The following is a 16,069-nucleotide window of genomic DNA, read 5'->3' as shown; positions in this document are numbered from 1 at the left end:
TTCGAGATAGATGGGGCAGATCCGGCTCCAGACAGGGTGACTCCCAGAGCAATTCACGCACTTCACAGGCGATGAACAATCGGCTCCGTCATGGGCAGGCTGACCACATTTACCACAAGTGGCTATCCCATTGCACCCCAACGTAGTATGCCCAAAGCGCTGACATTTAAAACAGCGCATTGGGTTGGGGAAATATGGCCGTACGGGCAAACGTAAGAACCCCGCTTTAACATGCTCTGGGAGTCTCGGGCAACTGAATGTGAGAATAAACGAGTCAGATTTGACGAGGTCCCCATTGACTCGTTTCATAATGTGCTGCACGTCAACAATTCCTTCGTCAGCCCACTCAGATTTTAGCACGTCTATGGGGATATCCACCAAGTCCCTACACGTCACAACACCCTTACTATAATTCAAAGTGGAGTGGAGCTCGGTCTCAACAGCGTACTCTCCTAGACAATTTGCTTTCCGAAGGGCAGCGACTTGACGGGAACTAGAAGTTTCAACTAACAGAGTCCCATTGCACAGTCGCTTTACAGATTTCAGTGTTCCTGCAATTCCCTCAAGACCCTTGTGGATGTAAAAGGGAGAAACCCTCTCAAAGCTACCCTCCTTCCTTTTAATAATCAAAAACACATTCTGATTATCAGCATGTGCTCCGTTACTACATTCTGTTAAATCTCTAGCAACACCAGGCGCTGGAGGACTCGCAGCGCGTAGCCGCTTTTTCGATGGGGTGTGTTTTCCTACCAGCGGCCCACCCAAGCCACTGGTAGGGGGAAATCTAGAGGTCGAAGGGTCCACTGCGGTCCCACGAGCAGCTAGGGAACTAAAAGTCCGCTCAGACAGAGCCCCGCGTGCCTGAGTAAGCCTTATACAACTGGGGTGCGGCAGGTGCCCCAGAGGTTGCCCGCTTGCGACTGTTCCACCCCAACAGCCATGCATCTTCTAGGCGCGGAGCACACCGTAAGATTGAGGGGTTTTTATAGAGGTTGGCCTTCCTCGCAATCCAGGCGGTCAAGCCAAGATTACCATTCCCCGCAGCACACAACATTTCACCGCCGCGCCGTACGGTGGTCGCTGAAGCATGTCCGGGGGTTACGGTGACAGGACACTGGCGGCGCAGACCAGTCCCCAGCTCAGGACCCCGGGGTCGCCAAGCCCGTACTCAGCAAGTGAATGCTGAGCCCCTGGGGGCAGTTCTTTTTGCAGATGATACTAGTATCGTAATCAATCTAATCATACATACAGCAAAAGACGACATGGTAAACAATGTTTTTAAAAGTATCATTGCCCGGCTTTCTATGAATGATCTCACATTCAATTTTAGAAAGACGCATCATATTCACATCTAGGGGGACTACACCCATGAGTAGTGTAACACATGTTGAGGAAATAATAAATAGGGCACATACCTCAAAATCATAGGTGTCAATATGGATGAGGATTTTAAATTGAAAAAGCTCATTTTGGAACTCCTAAAACCAATTAGTTCAGTCACATTTGCACTTATATCTAAACCTCCACATTTCAGACACTCAGATCTGGACCAAACATTGTATGTTGATAGAGCATCAATCAAGCCTCCAATTTATTTCATACTGTGCGCTGTCGTCCAGCAGAATGGGCGTAAATGTTAACTAAAAGTAACACTAGAACTACCAAAGCACAGCAAAAGCATATCTGAGAATAATTTATTCATATGACTTCCGTATGTGAGTTGCTGGAGTGGTAGGTTGTTGTGCCAAAGGTCGTGGGTTCAAAACCCCCAAATTAGAATTATTTTTTTTTTTTTTTTTTTTTTTTTTTTTTTTTTTTTTTTTTTTACTGTTATGTCTGAAAGTGTTATAAGGGACATGTAAAGGCTGTCTGAAGATTACAGCTATGTCCTCTTGGCAGTCTGCTTGCAAAATAAAGAAAGAATTGCAGCACATGTGTGGAAGTAATAGTAATAGTAGTAGTACAACAACAACAACAACAATAAAACTAACAGTACTAATAATAAACAAAATAAGAACACACACACTACACACAATGTGTCATTCATATATGTAAATGATGATCTACCTAACATACGACAAGCAGAATTAGTTCTGTTTGCAAATGATGCTAGTATTGTAATCTATCCAAGCATACATACAGCAAAAGAAAGCGTCAACTATAATAGTTGTGTTTCGGCGTAACATCAAGCGCCGGCAAATCGGGCAAGAAGTGCGCAGAGAGCTGTGAGACAATGTTGCCAATAGTATGCTGACAGACCTCTCTCGAGGATGACACCAAGACAGGAGCGGCATCTAGGTGAGAATATAAGTGCTGCTCTGCCTGACCGTGGCCCAAGTTGAAGATAAGACTTCCTCCGAATGCAACAGCAGTGACTTACGAATGGTACTGTTTTGCTTGCATTGGAATTATATAATGCTGAAGGATACTGGTTATTTGCAAGTCGCCATTGCCTTTGTGAATACGCATAGTTAAGTATTGTCATTTATCCTACTGTAACAAAATCTATTAATACCATTTGCTTGAACTGTTGTCTAGCGATACGAGAAAGGAGGCTTCCTAGACACCCTATATCAGACGAATGGGCAGAACACAACAGATTGCATACGAAGCAGTGTGTGATGCAAATTACTTTTGGACACCAAGCGCATTTAATGAATCCCACATTTGCGCATCCACCCTGTAGATTGTAGAATGAAAGCTTTTGTCTGAACAGAACTTTGTTGAAGTTTCAACGAGTTTAGCCATTATCCACCTGTGACAGTGAGAATAATAGAAATGTGGAGAACACAACTGATCATTGGATTGCAGCTTAAGAAGATTATTTCACTGATGCAAACTAATCTCTTCTGAAGAATCTCGAGCAGCATTGGATATTTTACGAATCATAGACTTGTACATTCTGAAGAAATGAAGATCAAATGATAGACAAATCAAGGTTGTGTTTGCTGGAATTATGTGAACTGTGACTTTGTCTTCCAGTAGATTTTTTTGTATTTGCAGGTCATGAAGAACACCAGTGTCTTTGTGGGGCCCATAAGTAACCAGTATTAGCAGAAATTTCTCTCCACTCATTTGTTTCACAACAGTTCCTTGTAGAAATGTCCTGAACAGTTCTTTGGTCATTTTGCCAAGTGGATGATTAAATTTGGCACTGGAATCATGGACAGACGTGTATGAGTACTCCAAAAACGAGGCTCTTGAAGGACAAAAAACAGCTTTGGAGCCAGTTTGACCATCTGTGAAAGCAATGGAACAACAGTGTATGTATGGGTTGTTGCGTAACGGAATATACAACACCCACAATATCTTTAGAACACCTAGTTCGAAGAGTGTGGCCCATAGACATCTCCTTGTTGAACCCACTTTCGTTGGTGTTGTAGATATTTGAATCTGTGGTAGGCTGTCATGAGTGGACAAGTTGCTTGTTGCCAGTCTTCTACCATTTTCTGGATGTCGTCTCTGTTGTGGCACATTTTCATTGTAACAAAATGCTTGCCTTTGTGGCTTACCGTACTGCTTTTATGCTTCCAGTGCAAGACCCAAATGGCACTGGTGTCAGATCATTAGAAATTTAACTGTCTCACTTTTCGTTTTGCTATGACCTTCCTGATGGTAGAGTTTGAAGATTTCCATCACATGCATTGTAATATGCTTGTACTTCTCTTTCACAGACGTTAACTCTCCACATTCCCACTTCCATTTCCAATCATGAACCATACACCATGCAGGACATCTGGTGTGAAATCTGTTTTTCATTGGAGACATCACGCAATGTGCACATGTTTGATTTGACTTTCTATGCTTTTTGACTTTAAGCCAATATTTGAGCATTTTGATAGATGGCAAATCTGTCTGCAAGTGTCACCAGTGCCCTCTGATCCAAAAAATAAAACAAAGTCTAGTAAAATTTGGTGCACTGTGATCTGTACACCACAAGTATCACACACTAGAGGGTCCTCTTGCTGGAGCCATGCAGCATAGGACTATGACCTAAGAGAAGACAAGTAAGGAGAGCCTCATTCCGCCTGCGTGACTGGAAGGAGGTATGCCATGGCTGCATTGTGGACTTAGCAAGACACAATTAATTATCTGTGAATTTCAGCCATTCTCCTTCCCACTGACACATGACCCTGTGCCTCAACTGCAAGCAAAAGCATGCAAGGGGATGGCACAATGAACTAATTGAGGATCGTGACATGTCTCCTTGTGTGCTATATCCACACTTTTGTTTCCCTCAATACCCCTGTGCCCTGGCACCTAGCAGGAACACACCACGTTTCCCAGCTTTTGTAGTCAAAGGAGGGCACTAAGAGAATCAGAATAGACAAGGAATTTAGCACTTGAGACATGTCTCGTTTGCTCCATTTCCAGTAAGAATGTGCATAATTCTGCACTGAAAACAGTTAAGCCTTGGGGTAGTTGGATCATGAGGATATGGTTGGGCAAAATAAAAGAGCAACCAATGGAGTCCACCTGTTTAGACACATCCATAAAAACAGCTACTGAGTTGTGATGCCCAGTTTATTAGAAACATAAGCAGGAGTGCAATCTATCCTGTACTGTGCTAAATCTAAAATCACTCTTGGCCTCTGCAGTAACCAGTGTGACAGGCAGTTAAAACCCTGGAGTTGGGGTTGTACTTGCTCCACACCAAGTGACTCCAACACATGTTGCACACGAATTCCAAACCACCCTGTTGCTCATGGACGAATAGAGAAAGGCAGCCCAGAGATTGACAAGAACAGTACAGTGTGCTAATGAATTCGGAGCAATGAGGAAGTTACATGCCTGACGAACCAAGAGCTGCTGCCAGATGGTGAGTGGCAATTCCCCAGCCTCAGCATAGAGACTCAGTAAGGGGGTGGAACTGTAGGGACCTAGGCCAGCTGAATCTCTACATGGTGGACAGCATCAATAGTCTTCAGATGGGGTTCACTAACCCATATACCCATAATCCAGACACAATCGCACGTAAGCTGTATAAAACTGGAGTAGACGCACCTTGTCCGTTCTTGGAGTCCTGTGGCTAAGACACTTTAAGATATTCAATGCCTTCTGTGTTCTGGCTTGTGCCTTTCAGATCTCTCAGGTGTGGTCACTAACACAATTTGGGGCCCAAAAATTGCACAGATTATTTAAAATGTAGAATGGTGAGTCAGGTAAATTAAAAATGCAATGAGAGTTATTAAAGTGAGCACACACACATTTATCTGCAGAAAATTCAAAACCTGTCTTTGCAGCCCATTTCTCTAACCTCTGCACTTCAAATGGGGAGAGTAATTCGGACGGCAACTGCCTGCAGATCTGTGTGCAATGTGATTGGATCATAGTAGACATCATCCCGATCCAGCAACATGACCCCTCCGTGAGCTGGAATACCTGCCACAGGGGGTAGGTCAAAATGCACGGAGGTATAGTGTGCCAGGTCAATACGATCGCATGGGTGTAACTTCGTTCCTTCGAGACCTAGGACAAGCGAGCAGTGCATCGAAAGAGCAATTTTAGTTCCTCTCGATTGGACTAAATGCCATGAATATCCCAAAGTGTATGTTACTATAAGAGCCAGCCAATATATTTCTTTCTCCTACATGAATTTTGTGGGGGGGGAGGGGGGGGGGGAAGGAAGAAAAGTTACAGACATTTGGGCTTACGCAGATACTTACCGACAATTGTTTTTCCCATCACTTCATTTGTTACTGGCATAGTGACTGGGGGGAAATTACACACACACACACACACACACACACACACACACACACACACACACCAAGTACCCTCCAACACAAACTGTAAGGTGGCTTGCAAAATAGAGATTTAGATGTGATAGTACAGTAATGGGAAACTGTGATTAAAATAGTACATGTTACTAATAGTAACAAAATGATCAGTCACCTGAGCAGTTTTCCTAAGGCTCATATGACAACAGAACACACCTTTAACAGTTATATATTACGCTATTGTGTACATAATTAGATATTATATTGAAGGAGCTCCCATTCTGGGAACTACAACTGTACAAAGACAAAAATAGTTATCACAAAGATAAGTTGGTTTTTTCGTATGAATAAACAGTATATATAATTTTTTTAAAATCAAGTCTATATAGTTTGATAAATAAAAATTTTCTCTCTGTTAATGGAGACAAAATACTTCATTTCATGGCTGCGACACATTTTGAATATTGCACAAGAAAACAGAACAATAAGACACAACAAACAAATGAGGAACCTAAGTACAATGTGGTGATACAGTTATAAAATGGAAAGGCATTACACAAGGGAAGATTGCAAAATGATCTTAGAAAATTCTCCACGAGTAATATATTTATTTCTATCATATACCCTCATTCCTTTTCATTGCCAAGGTCATTATATATGTCAAAACACACTCAAAACTTAGTAACAGAAAAAATATCAGGTTTAAAAAATGTTAGACTATGGCAGTCTGTGAATAAATAATGAAGTACAGCACCAAAATTAGTTTAGTTTGCAATAACAACAGGCAAAGAAACTGGATGCTGTCACTTATAACCTATTAGTTTAAATCATCCTGGCATTAGCCTGAAATTGTGTACATCACTAGGCATCCTTTTTCATGGAAAGTGAATTTCTTCACAATTAGTACAATTACATCGGGTTATCTGCATGGCTTCTTGGTGATATGTCATTATTGCCGTATACTGAATACTTCAGAGGCTGGATAAGTCTTGGAACAATACAGTCAGATGATAAAGGTATGTAACCAATTACGTAATTGCCCAAATCAATATTAAGTGCTGAAAGAAAGACATTATCATCGGAGAAGGATCTCCAGCAAAGCATATAATGAGGAATATATGGGTATTTCACACATTCTTTTTGAGTGTCTGCCTTTTGAGATATCCAAAGCTATAAGCAAAATGTACTGTATTTGGCTATTCTGGAAAGCCTTCCATTTTCTAAGTCAAAACTAACCTTACAATCAAAGATTTTGTTGTTCAGCTAGAGTGCGATATTGGTGCTGTTCTAACATCCCCTTGGTTTACAAACTGCTTGTAAGAGTTTGTTGTTGTTGTCTTCAGTCCTGAGATTGGTTTGATGCAGCTCTCCATGCTACTCTATCCTGTGCAAGCTTCTTCATCTCCCAGTACCTACTGCACCCTACATCCTTCTGAATCTGCTTAGTGTATTCGTCTCTTGGTCTCCCTCTATGATTTTTACCCTCCATGCTGCCCTCCAATGCTAAATTTGTGATCCCTTGATGCCTCAGAACATGTCCTACCAACCGGTCCCTTCTTCTTGTCAGGTTGTGCCACAAACTCCTCTTCTCCCTAATTCTATTCAATACCTCCTCATTAGTTATGCGATCTACCCATCTAATCTTCAGCATTCTTCTGTAGCACCACATTATAAGAGTTTACAAATAAATTATCTACTTCTTTACTTTTCATAGTAAAACATTTCCATCACAATCTAATAAACAAATTAAAAAGACATGTCAATAATTCGTATGCAGTACTAGAGTATGGGTAGAATTACTAAAATTTCATAAAACCTAGTACAAATACTAATCATTCAAGACATGCAGATTTACCTGACATAATTTAAACATTTGAGCCGCTGAGAACCATAAGGGCCTAAGACAAACGGATGTCGCTATAAACGTAAAGAGTGAAAAATATGTACAATATATAGATTCCGTGGATTTTATAGCGCTCCTAAGTATATTGTACATCATATTATCACAAACATAGAGGAAAGGAGGTTGTGGAACAGTTAAACATAGTGTAACAAACCAAGATAGCACATGCTTAGCGAAATAATCCTGTGAATATAATCAAATTTGCGAAAATAAACGAGAGAAGAATCAAGGCTTCAGGTGTAATTTTTGCTGTTACGAGAGTTTGTTACAATATCAAGCCAGTGAAATTTGTATAAAGTGTGGACGCAGTGTAACTATAAATCAGTGTATGTGCTAGTGAAAATCTTTCAAATAAGTGCTCAGTACAATTCTGAACTGTATTTTTAAAGTGCACAAATGAAATGAATGAATACGGTACCTGTATTCCAGGTATGCTCACTCCAATATTTTTTTTTTTAGCATAGTGGAAAAAAGCAAACAACTATCATCATGATGCACGGTATGTGAACTGATCAGCGCAAGGCACAGAACGAAATCAATGGCTCGAAACTAAAATAATACACAAAGCTGAAATTTTGCAAGTGAATGCTCTAATTGCCCATCTTACTGATAGTTTGAGCCTCTACAAAAACAATGAAACTGTATGAATGCGACAAACAATGTGTCAATTCATTCAGACAACTGAAAATGTAGACCAAGATTACAAAAGGAACAACAAAACAGAGACAATGCTGAATGTTTTGATAATTGTGTTACATCATACATCACAGTAAAAGTAAATATTGTACACACAGAAATGGAATTAGTAGTGAAAGGAACCAGGAATCATTGTAATACAGCTATTCCACAAGCTAAATTTCTTATGTTGACTGACGAAAATGGCAGAAACTGTGCCAGCCTTTTAATTGAATTATCACAAGAAAAGCTCTCTGTAAGGTCCTTTGTTAAACCAGACGTGTTATTTAATGAAGTTACTAGAGTCATTCGCAGCAAAATCAAACACCTAAGAAGAGAAGACAAACTATTAGTCTGTGCTGGATTGAACGACAGCAGAAACTGGAAGAAGACCCATAATTTCAGAAATGCTGTAGAAGAGTTAATCAGGAATACATTACACACAAGAATAATACTGAGTACAATCCCATACCAGCAAGACAGGGAACAGACAAATTATATCATATCAGCTAAACAAGCACATTGTAAAAGCAGGTGAACAATACAATCATGCCACAGTACTTGGTGTAACCAGATATGTAAGGAGACACGATTTCACATGGCAAGGATTGCATGTAAACAAAAGAGGAAGAAATGAACTATGCAATAACAACCAAAAAGCAGACCATAGTCATGGGAATCAACATGACAGTAACCATCATGCCAGAAGTATAAAAATCTTCTATAGAATCAAAAACCAGGATGATGGAAAAACTGGACCATCACATTCCAACAATGAGATAGACCATACTGAACCAACAAAAATAGAAGCAGATGTGCCATTAACAGCAGTATCGTAACAAACACACAGTAAAAAACAGGAAGATCACAATGGTCAACTGAAACAACTGATAGTGGATTAAATGTAATAAAGATACCATCACACACACACACACACAGCACCAGAAAAAGATTGTGAAATACATCAAAGCATACAACCAACAACTTCGAAAGTTCAAGTAGAAAGGAAACAAATGTGGACTTCACAGATAGTACGAGCAGTTCCCCACTATTCAGCAAAAGATTTTTTATTCCACAGCCAACAAAAGAGAAGAAGGGCAAGTCATAGTTACATATCACGCTCCAACTACAACAGATAGTCAGCAACCCAGGCCTTGTAAAGAGAATGAAAACATTAAAATCTTGTAACAAAATATTCAGTACTTAGGCAACAAAAAACTTGAAGTGGACATGGTCTTGAATGAAACACAACCGGATATATTATGCATCAACGATCATGGGCTAAATGAAGCAGAATTTAGTAGCCTAATAATAAGAGACTATGATTTGATTGATTATTTCTGTTGATCAAAACAAAGGTGTAGGTGTTGCTATATATAAGAAGAAAATTGTCAGTTTATAAGATACTGAATGCTGTAAATATGTAAACCTTCCAGCTTGCAATGAAAAAGATTTTGAAATTACTAGCATAATGAGTGAAGAACTCAGAATTATCTGTGTATACAGGTCCCCAAGTGGTAATATTACAACATTCCTGAAAAAAGAAAAAAAAAAAGAAAAGAAAAAGAAACAGAAAAATTATTAATGAAGATTAAAATGAAAGATCTTGTAATATGTGGAGACTATAACATAGATACAGATAAAGAACCAAAACCAAAAGAAAACAAACTGAGGCATTATTACAGTGTAACATGAAAACAATAAATGCAACTAGAAGTGACTCATCATAGACTATCATTGACAACATAACCAGAAATATTGAAAATAGTTAATGTGAAGCAAAAGTTATACAGACAGCAATCCCTGGCCATCATGGGTTAATAATTCACATCCACATAAACAGGAGCTTAAAAACAGAAGAAATGCAATATAAGACAGAAGTCAAGATTATCAATGTACAAAACATGAACATTTTCAAAACAGCACTGAGGAAAGAAGAATGGGCTGAAACAATTCAAGCACAAGTACAAATTATAAGTATGATGCATTTCTTAACACATTAATGCATCACTTTCATGTAGTCTTCCCCAAATCAGCCAATCACAAAAAGCAGGGTCACAGTAAGAAATGGATTATGAAAGAAATAATTGAACTCAGGGCCAGTGTGAAAGAACTAAGACAAGCAAGGAATATGGAGATGTACACACAATATCAGAAGTACATGCAATTAATAAGAGAAGCAAAAGCTATGTCAATAAACAAAGCCATATCAAATTCAAATCTAAAAAGCAAAACAACAAGGGATACAATAAACAGTTAAAGTTGTAGTCAAAAAAGTGTAAAAAACAGCAATATTATTAAGTCAGTTAGAATTGATTACAACATAGTTACAGACGTAACAAAAATTGTTAATAGGCCTATACTAAACAACAATTTTATAGACGCCGTACAAAATTTAAAAGCTGGGAAATAATTCGTTAGTGGTCGAACCAGGCTAAAACACTTGGCCAACCATCCCACTCAATTTTCCTGGAACCAGTGACAAAAACAGAACTCATAAAAATAATCCAGAAATTAAAACCCAAAAAGTCTGCAGGAGATGATGAAGTATCAAATTATTTAATAAAACACGAGAATGAAGAAATAATCAAATCTCTTTCGGATATTGCAAACTGCTCAGTTAGAGAAAGAGTATTCCAAAAAAAATTAAAAGTAAGCAAAGTGGTACCAATACTTAAGAAAGGAGGCAAAAATGATCCAAACAACTACAGACCAGTGTCTTTAATCTCTGATTTCTCAAAAATACTATAGATGCTCATGCATTGTAAGTTTACCACATTCCTGGAGAAACAGAGTATTCTGATACCAGGGCAACATGGTTTCGAAAAAGAAAATTTACAGAAATCGCCATCTCAAGCCTCACAGAATCCATTATAGATTAGAGATGCATCAGACAAAACAAACTCTGTGTCTGCTATGTTTCTGGATTTGTCTAAAGCATTTGACACAATCATCCATACTACACTTACTGAAAAACTTGAAAGCTATGTTATTCATGGACATGCAGCCAAGCGGATAACATCATACATCAGCAACAGAAAGGAGTATGTGGAAATAGAAACTGGATGCAGACCTGAGATCAGAAATATTAAGTACGAAGTGCCTCAAGGATATGTACTTAGCCCATTTCTGTTCAACCTATTTGTAAATAATATTGGGGTCAATGGAAACATCAGATTCCACCACTCTGCTTTGAACCATGACGTAAAGGTGTTGTGGTGGGTGACGCCATTGTGGCGCAGAGTTTGAGTTGGTTGTGTTTTTAGATGTTGTCTTTTTGTGTCCTCAGTGTGTGTGATGACCGCCGAAATTTGTTCATAGTAATTGTTTTTTTAGGTCTATTTTTCTCAAGTTGTAATGGTTTGTGTATTTATTTTATATTTAACGTGTTTTAATTTATGTAGGGATGTTTGAGTTTTTACTTTTTGAAGTGTTGTTGTTTTGTTTTTCATAGCTGTAGGTGTTGGTTTTTTTCGTATCAGTAGTTGACCTATATACATAGGAAATGACCGATTCCAATTTTCGTATTTTTATATGTAGGTATAGGTGTTTTGGTACCATCAGCTGTGGTCAAGTTAAATGTCCGATTCCAATTTCCGTAGTTTTTGCTGTAGGCATTGTTGTTTTGGTATTGTCAACTGCCGTTGAGGTCAATCGAAGTGTCCGAGTCCTGTAGATTTTGTAATTATTTCTTTTGTTTGTCATCTTGTATGTTTTGGGATCATGATGTGTTTTTTTAACTATCATATTTAGCTTGGACCCTCTCAAAAATCCCCAATTTCCCACAGTTGTCCCGTTAGTTTGATTGTATTTTTGGAGGGAGATGTTAGTCTTATTTATCCGTATTTTCGTGTTTGTTGCTTTGTGTATGTAGTCATATCATAGACGCCATATTGGAGATGCTTAGAACAGCCATTTCTGCCATATTGATGACATCATGGGTCAAAGCAAATGGGTGGAATCTGACACTTCCATATTCCCCAATACTGATTACACTGAGAAAGGTAAAAAATATATGGGGATGACATGACACTAACGACTGTAGAAAAAAATCTAGGAACACTGGAAAGAAGAGTATTTATACCAATAAATAACACACAACACAGCACAGTGGCTTATACAAAATGACCCAATTTTAAATCTAAAAAAAGAATGTTCTTGATGTTCACAAATAGAGAATAGGAAGAACACACAGATATATTCATAGATGAAACAAGAATGTAAAAAGTCAACACTATTAAATTTTTGGGGATTACAGTTGACAATAAGCACCAGTGGAGTCAACATATGGATAATATTAGCTACATTATGCTGACAAGGAGCCTTTATGTATAGTGTACCATACTCTATTTGAGCCATACCTACAATATGGAATTACTGCTTGGGGAAATTGCAGCAGCAAAAGTACAAAAAGACTCATCCAGTCTAAAAATACTGGCATTTCCACCTCTATAATTTACAAAACAATAATATCATTAATATAAGGACTTGCAGTATTAGAAAGAAATGCAGATGGTCATACATATGAAACAAGAAAATAATGTCCAGCTGAGAAGTATACAACACCGACCGAGGGTTGCTGAAAAAGCTCCTCGATACTAGGGTGTCAAACTCGAAAAATGCCTTCCAAAGGGTTTGCAGGAAAATGAAGAGACATTCCAAAAACTTTTAAAGGATTATTTAATGGAAAAGGAATTTCATAGTGTAGAAGAGTATACGTATCAATGAACGACAAGTACTACTGTTACTGTTATAGAGGTGCTGTAACTAAATGAACATATTATATCTAAATAACATGAGGACATGAATGTTGAGAGAAAAGTGTAAATATGAGTACAATGCAGTAAGTAAATAATTTTCAGAACCCAAAAAATGTATGCAATGTTGTTATAAATATTGCCACTTTGATGTATTAAATTATAATAAACAGGTTACATATGGTAAGAAAATAGGTTTAAGCCGACTTCTCTTATATTACAAGTAAACACTTTGTACGAAATGTAATCAAATTGGGCCAGATAAATATCAATCAATCAGTTAGTTGTGGCATGTATGTATGCGCCTGACAGCTGTACATCTTTCAGTGGAGCCGGCTGTTCTGTGCTGCTACGAGAAAATGTTTCAATAGTTTCGCTGGGACTCGCTTCAATATGGGCCCGACTCTGGTGAGCTTTAGGCCCTTGCGGTTCTCAGTGCCTCATTTCTAGAACAGTGGCACAGATACATAATAGAAATGCGTGACGTATTATACAAGAGGTACAAGATGATATATTAAAAAGATTACCCATCAAAATTGGCACTCGTACAATCGTATACATTATCTCTGTTGTTTTTCATACGCAGAAATTCATCGCAATTGTCACAGCCATCGAATTCAAACTGATCTAATGTCTGAAAAAGAGAAATCTCTTGCCATATACCCACATCATAGGACTACTTACAAATGTAAATACAGAAATAAACTGTGAATTAAATATCAACCAATACTAAACTGACCTTTATGAGCGAGCACACTAGACACGCTCTGAGATTTCTCAGATCTTTTGGAATTGTTTCAAGAGACATTGTGTCTGCAGTCCCGCACCACACGTCAATACAATTCACAAAATCACAACTTTTCCGCAGTACTAAGCATAAATTCACAACAAAACAATACTACGACAGTTCGCCAAAGCTCTTAGCACTCTCAGTTGTTGCAGTGATGGTGATCTATTTCCCATAAATTCAAAGTTCGTACAAGTAAAGAGAGAAAACGACATGAAGGTCAGTTGCGCCACGCGCCAGTGAGGCGTTTATGGCAGTGTGGGGAAATAGCTTCGGCTCGGGAAACATTTTGTAGAAGCTTAAAGCAGATGTTAGCGGAGGCCGCACATGTTAAACAGATTGCATGCAGTACGTAACTTAGCATTTTTTTAAAAGGTGTAAATTGTTACATAAAAATTGTCATTATCTTGGCAATCTGCATAAAGATCATTAATTTCAAGGGAGAAACTTAACGATTGTGAAACGAGTTAAGTTGTACATAAAAAGTAAACAATATATGCATCCGTTTGCAATGAACTTACCATTTTGCATACTATTAGTACTTAAAAATAGTCTTTTTTTAAACGCATTCCTATCACAGCCAAGTACAGAATTAGAATGAATTAGAAGTGTTCATACACGCACTTCAAACAGAAATGTTTCAGTATAGAGTGCAGACGGTGAAAGTCAAAGACATTTACAACAAAAACGACGATTTTTTTCACATAGCTTTTAAGTAATGGTAAACAGTTTTAAATATGGGACTATGTTGGCATAATATTGGGTGGCTGCACACCCAAAAAGATTATCATCGGTAAAATAAATAACTTCAGTGGTGCCATTTAAATCTAAAGTGAAAGAAGGAACTGAAGGATATCAGTATTTTCCATATATAAAATGGCTTTTCTGACGAGATTTCTAGTAAGAGAGAAGTCACCCACCTCTGCATGTACGGAAATTCAGATTTCGTACCATTTTTTAGACAAAGACTTCGACCCTCTGCCCTTTCCTACTTTCCCCACTGGCAGTCCAACTTGGGATGTAACCCACACGCTTGAGATGCATTGTAGCATGGGCAGAGGAAGCATTTCATAACTTATTTACCGGTTTTCGTTTTCATTTCCATTCATCCAAGAATCATCAGACAGTGGTAGGGGAACTGTCATGGTAAATAATAAAAATCAATAAATAGAAATATGCATTGCACAAAATAAGTAAAATTGTTCTGTAAGGATAGACATATAGTGTCTCTCTTCACACAGCAGCAGCCAACAAGATAGATGGTAATCTCATGCTTACACTGACAGCATACTATTCAAAAGGTACAAAGTAGCATCATTTATGTAATACACATTAACCCCCCCCCCTCCCCTTTGCTGCTGGTGGGAAGGCTTGTGTGCCTCAGCGATGTAGATAGCTGTACTACAGGTGCAATTATAATGGAGGGGTATTTGTCGAGAGGCCAGACAAACGTGTGGTTCCTGAAGAGGGGCAGCAGCATTTCCAGTAGTTACAGGGGCAACAGTCTGGATGATTGGCTAATTTGGCCTTCTAAAACTGAACTCCATCCGAACAGGCCTTGGAAGGCGCAATGGTACCAACCGGCCGCCGTGTCATCCTCAGCCCGCAGGCGTCACTGCATGCGTATATGGGGAGGCATGTGGTCAGCACACTGCTCTCCCATCTGTATGTCAGTTTACAAGATGGGAGTCGTTACTTTTCAATCAAGTAGCTCCTCAGTTTGCCTGAGAAGGGCTGAATGCATCCCGCTTGCCAACAGCGCTCGGCAGACCAGATGCTCACCCATCCAAATGCTAGCCCAGGCTGACAGTGCTCAACTTCAGTGATCTGACAGGAACCGGTGTTATCACTGCAGCAAGCCCATTGGTGATCTGGCCTTGTAGCATTAACCAAAACAGCCTTGCTGTGCTGGTACTGCGAATGGCTGAAAACCAGGGGAAACTACAGCCGTAATTTTTCCTGAGGGCATACAGCTTTACTGTATGGTTAGATGACGATGGGGTAAAATATTCTGGTGGTAAAATAGCCCCCCATTTGATTCTCCAGGCTGGGACTACTCACAAGAATGTTCTTATCAGGAGAAACAAAACTAGCGTTCTTCAGATCGGAGCTTGGAATGTCAGATCCCATAATCCAGCAGGTAGATTAGAAAATTTAAAAAGGGAAATGGATAGGTTAAAGTTAGATACAGTGGGAATAAGTGAAGTTCGGTGGCAGGAGGAACAAT

The 16,069-nt window shown here is 38.9% G+C and overlaps 1 protein-coding gene across 2 annotated transcripts in view; it reads right to left on the bottom strand.

Annotated features, from left to right (window-relative positions):
• The window catches only part of LOC126334738 (transcription elongation factor SPT4-A), a 28,564-nt gene extending 14,530 nt beyond the window's left edge, over positions 1-14,034 (bottom strand). Inside the window, exons 1-2 of one of the 2 annotated variants that reach the window (XM_049997298.1) lie at positions 13,795-14,034; positions 13,583-13,689 (exon numbers count right to left, since the gene is read on the bottom strand). In XM_049997298.1, coding sequence (XP_049853255.1) covers positions 13,583-13,689; positions 13,795-13,863 — 176 coding nt within the window. In that variant the 5' untranslated portion in view covers positions 13,864-14,034. The remainder of the gene's footprint in view (positions 1-13,582; positions 13,690-13,794) is intronic. The other variant, XM_049997288.1, reaches the window with a different exon arrangement.
• Positions 14,035-16,069: the final 2,035 nt, after the last annotated feature.

Source organism: Schistocerca gregaria, chromosome 1 (assembly GCF_023897955.1).
Source record: "Schistocerca gregaria isolate iqSchGreg1 chromosome 1, iqSchGreg1.2, whole genome shotgun sequence".
In the NCBI taxonomy this organism is placed as follows: Eukaryota; Metazoa; Arthropoda; class Insecta; order Orthoptera; family Acrididae; genus Schistocerca; species Schistocerca gregaria.
This window is presented reverse-complemented; position numbering and strand designations above follow the sequence as displayed.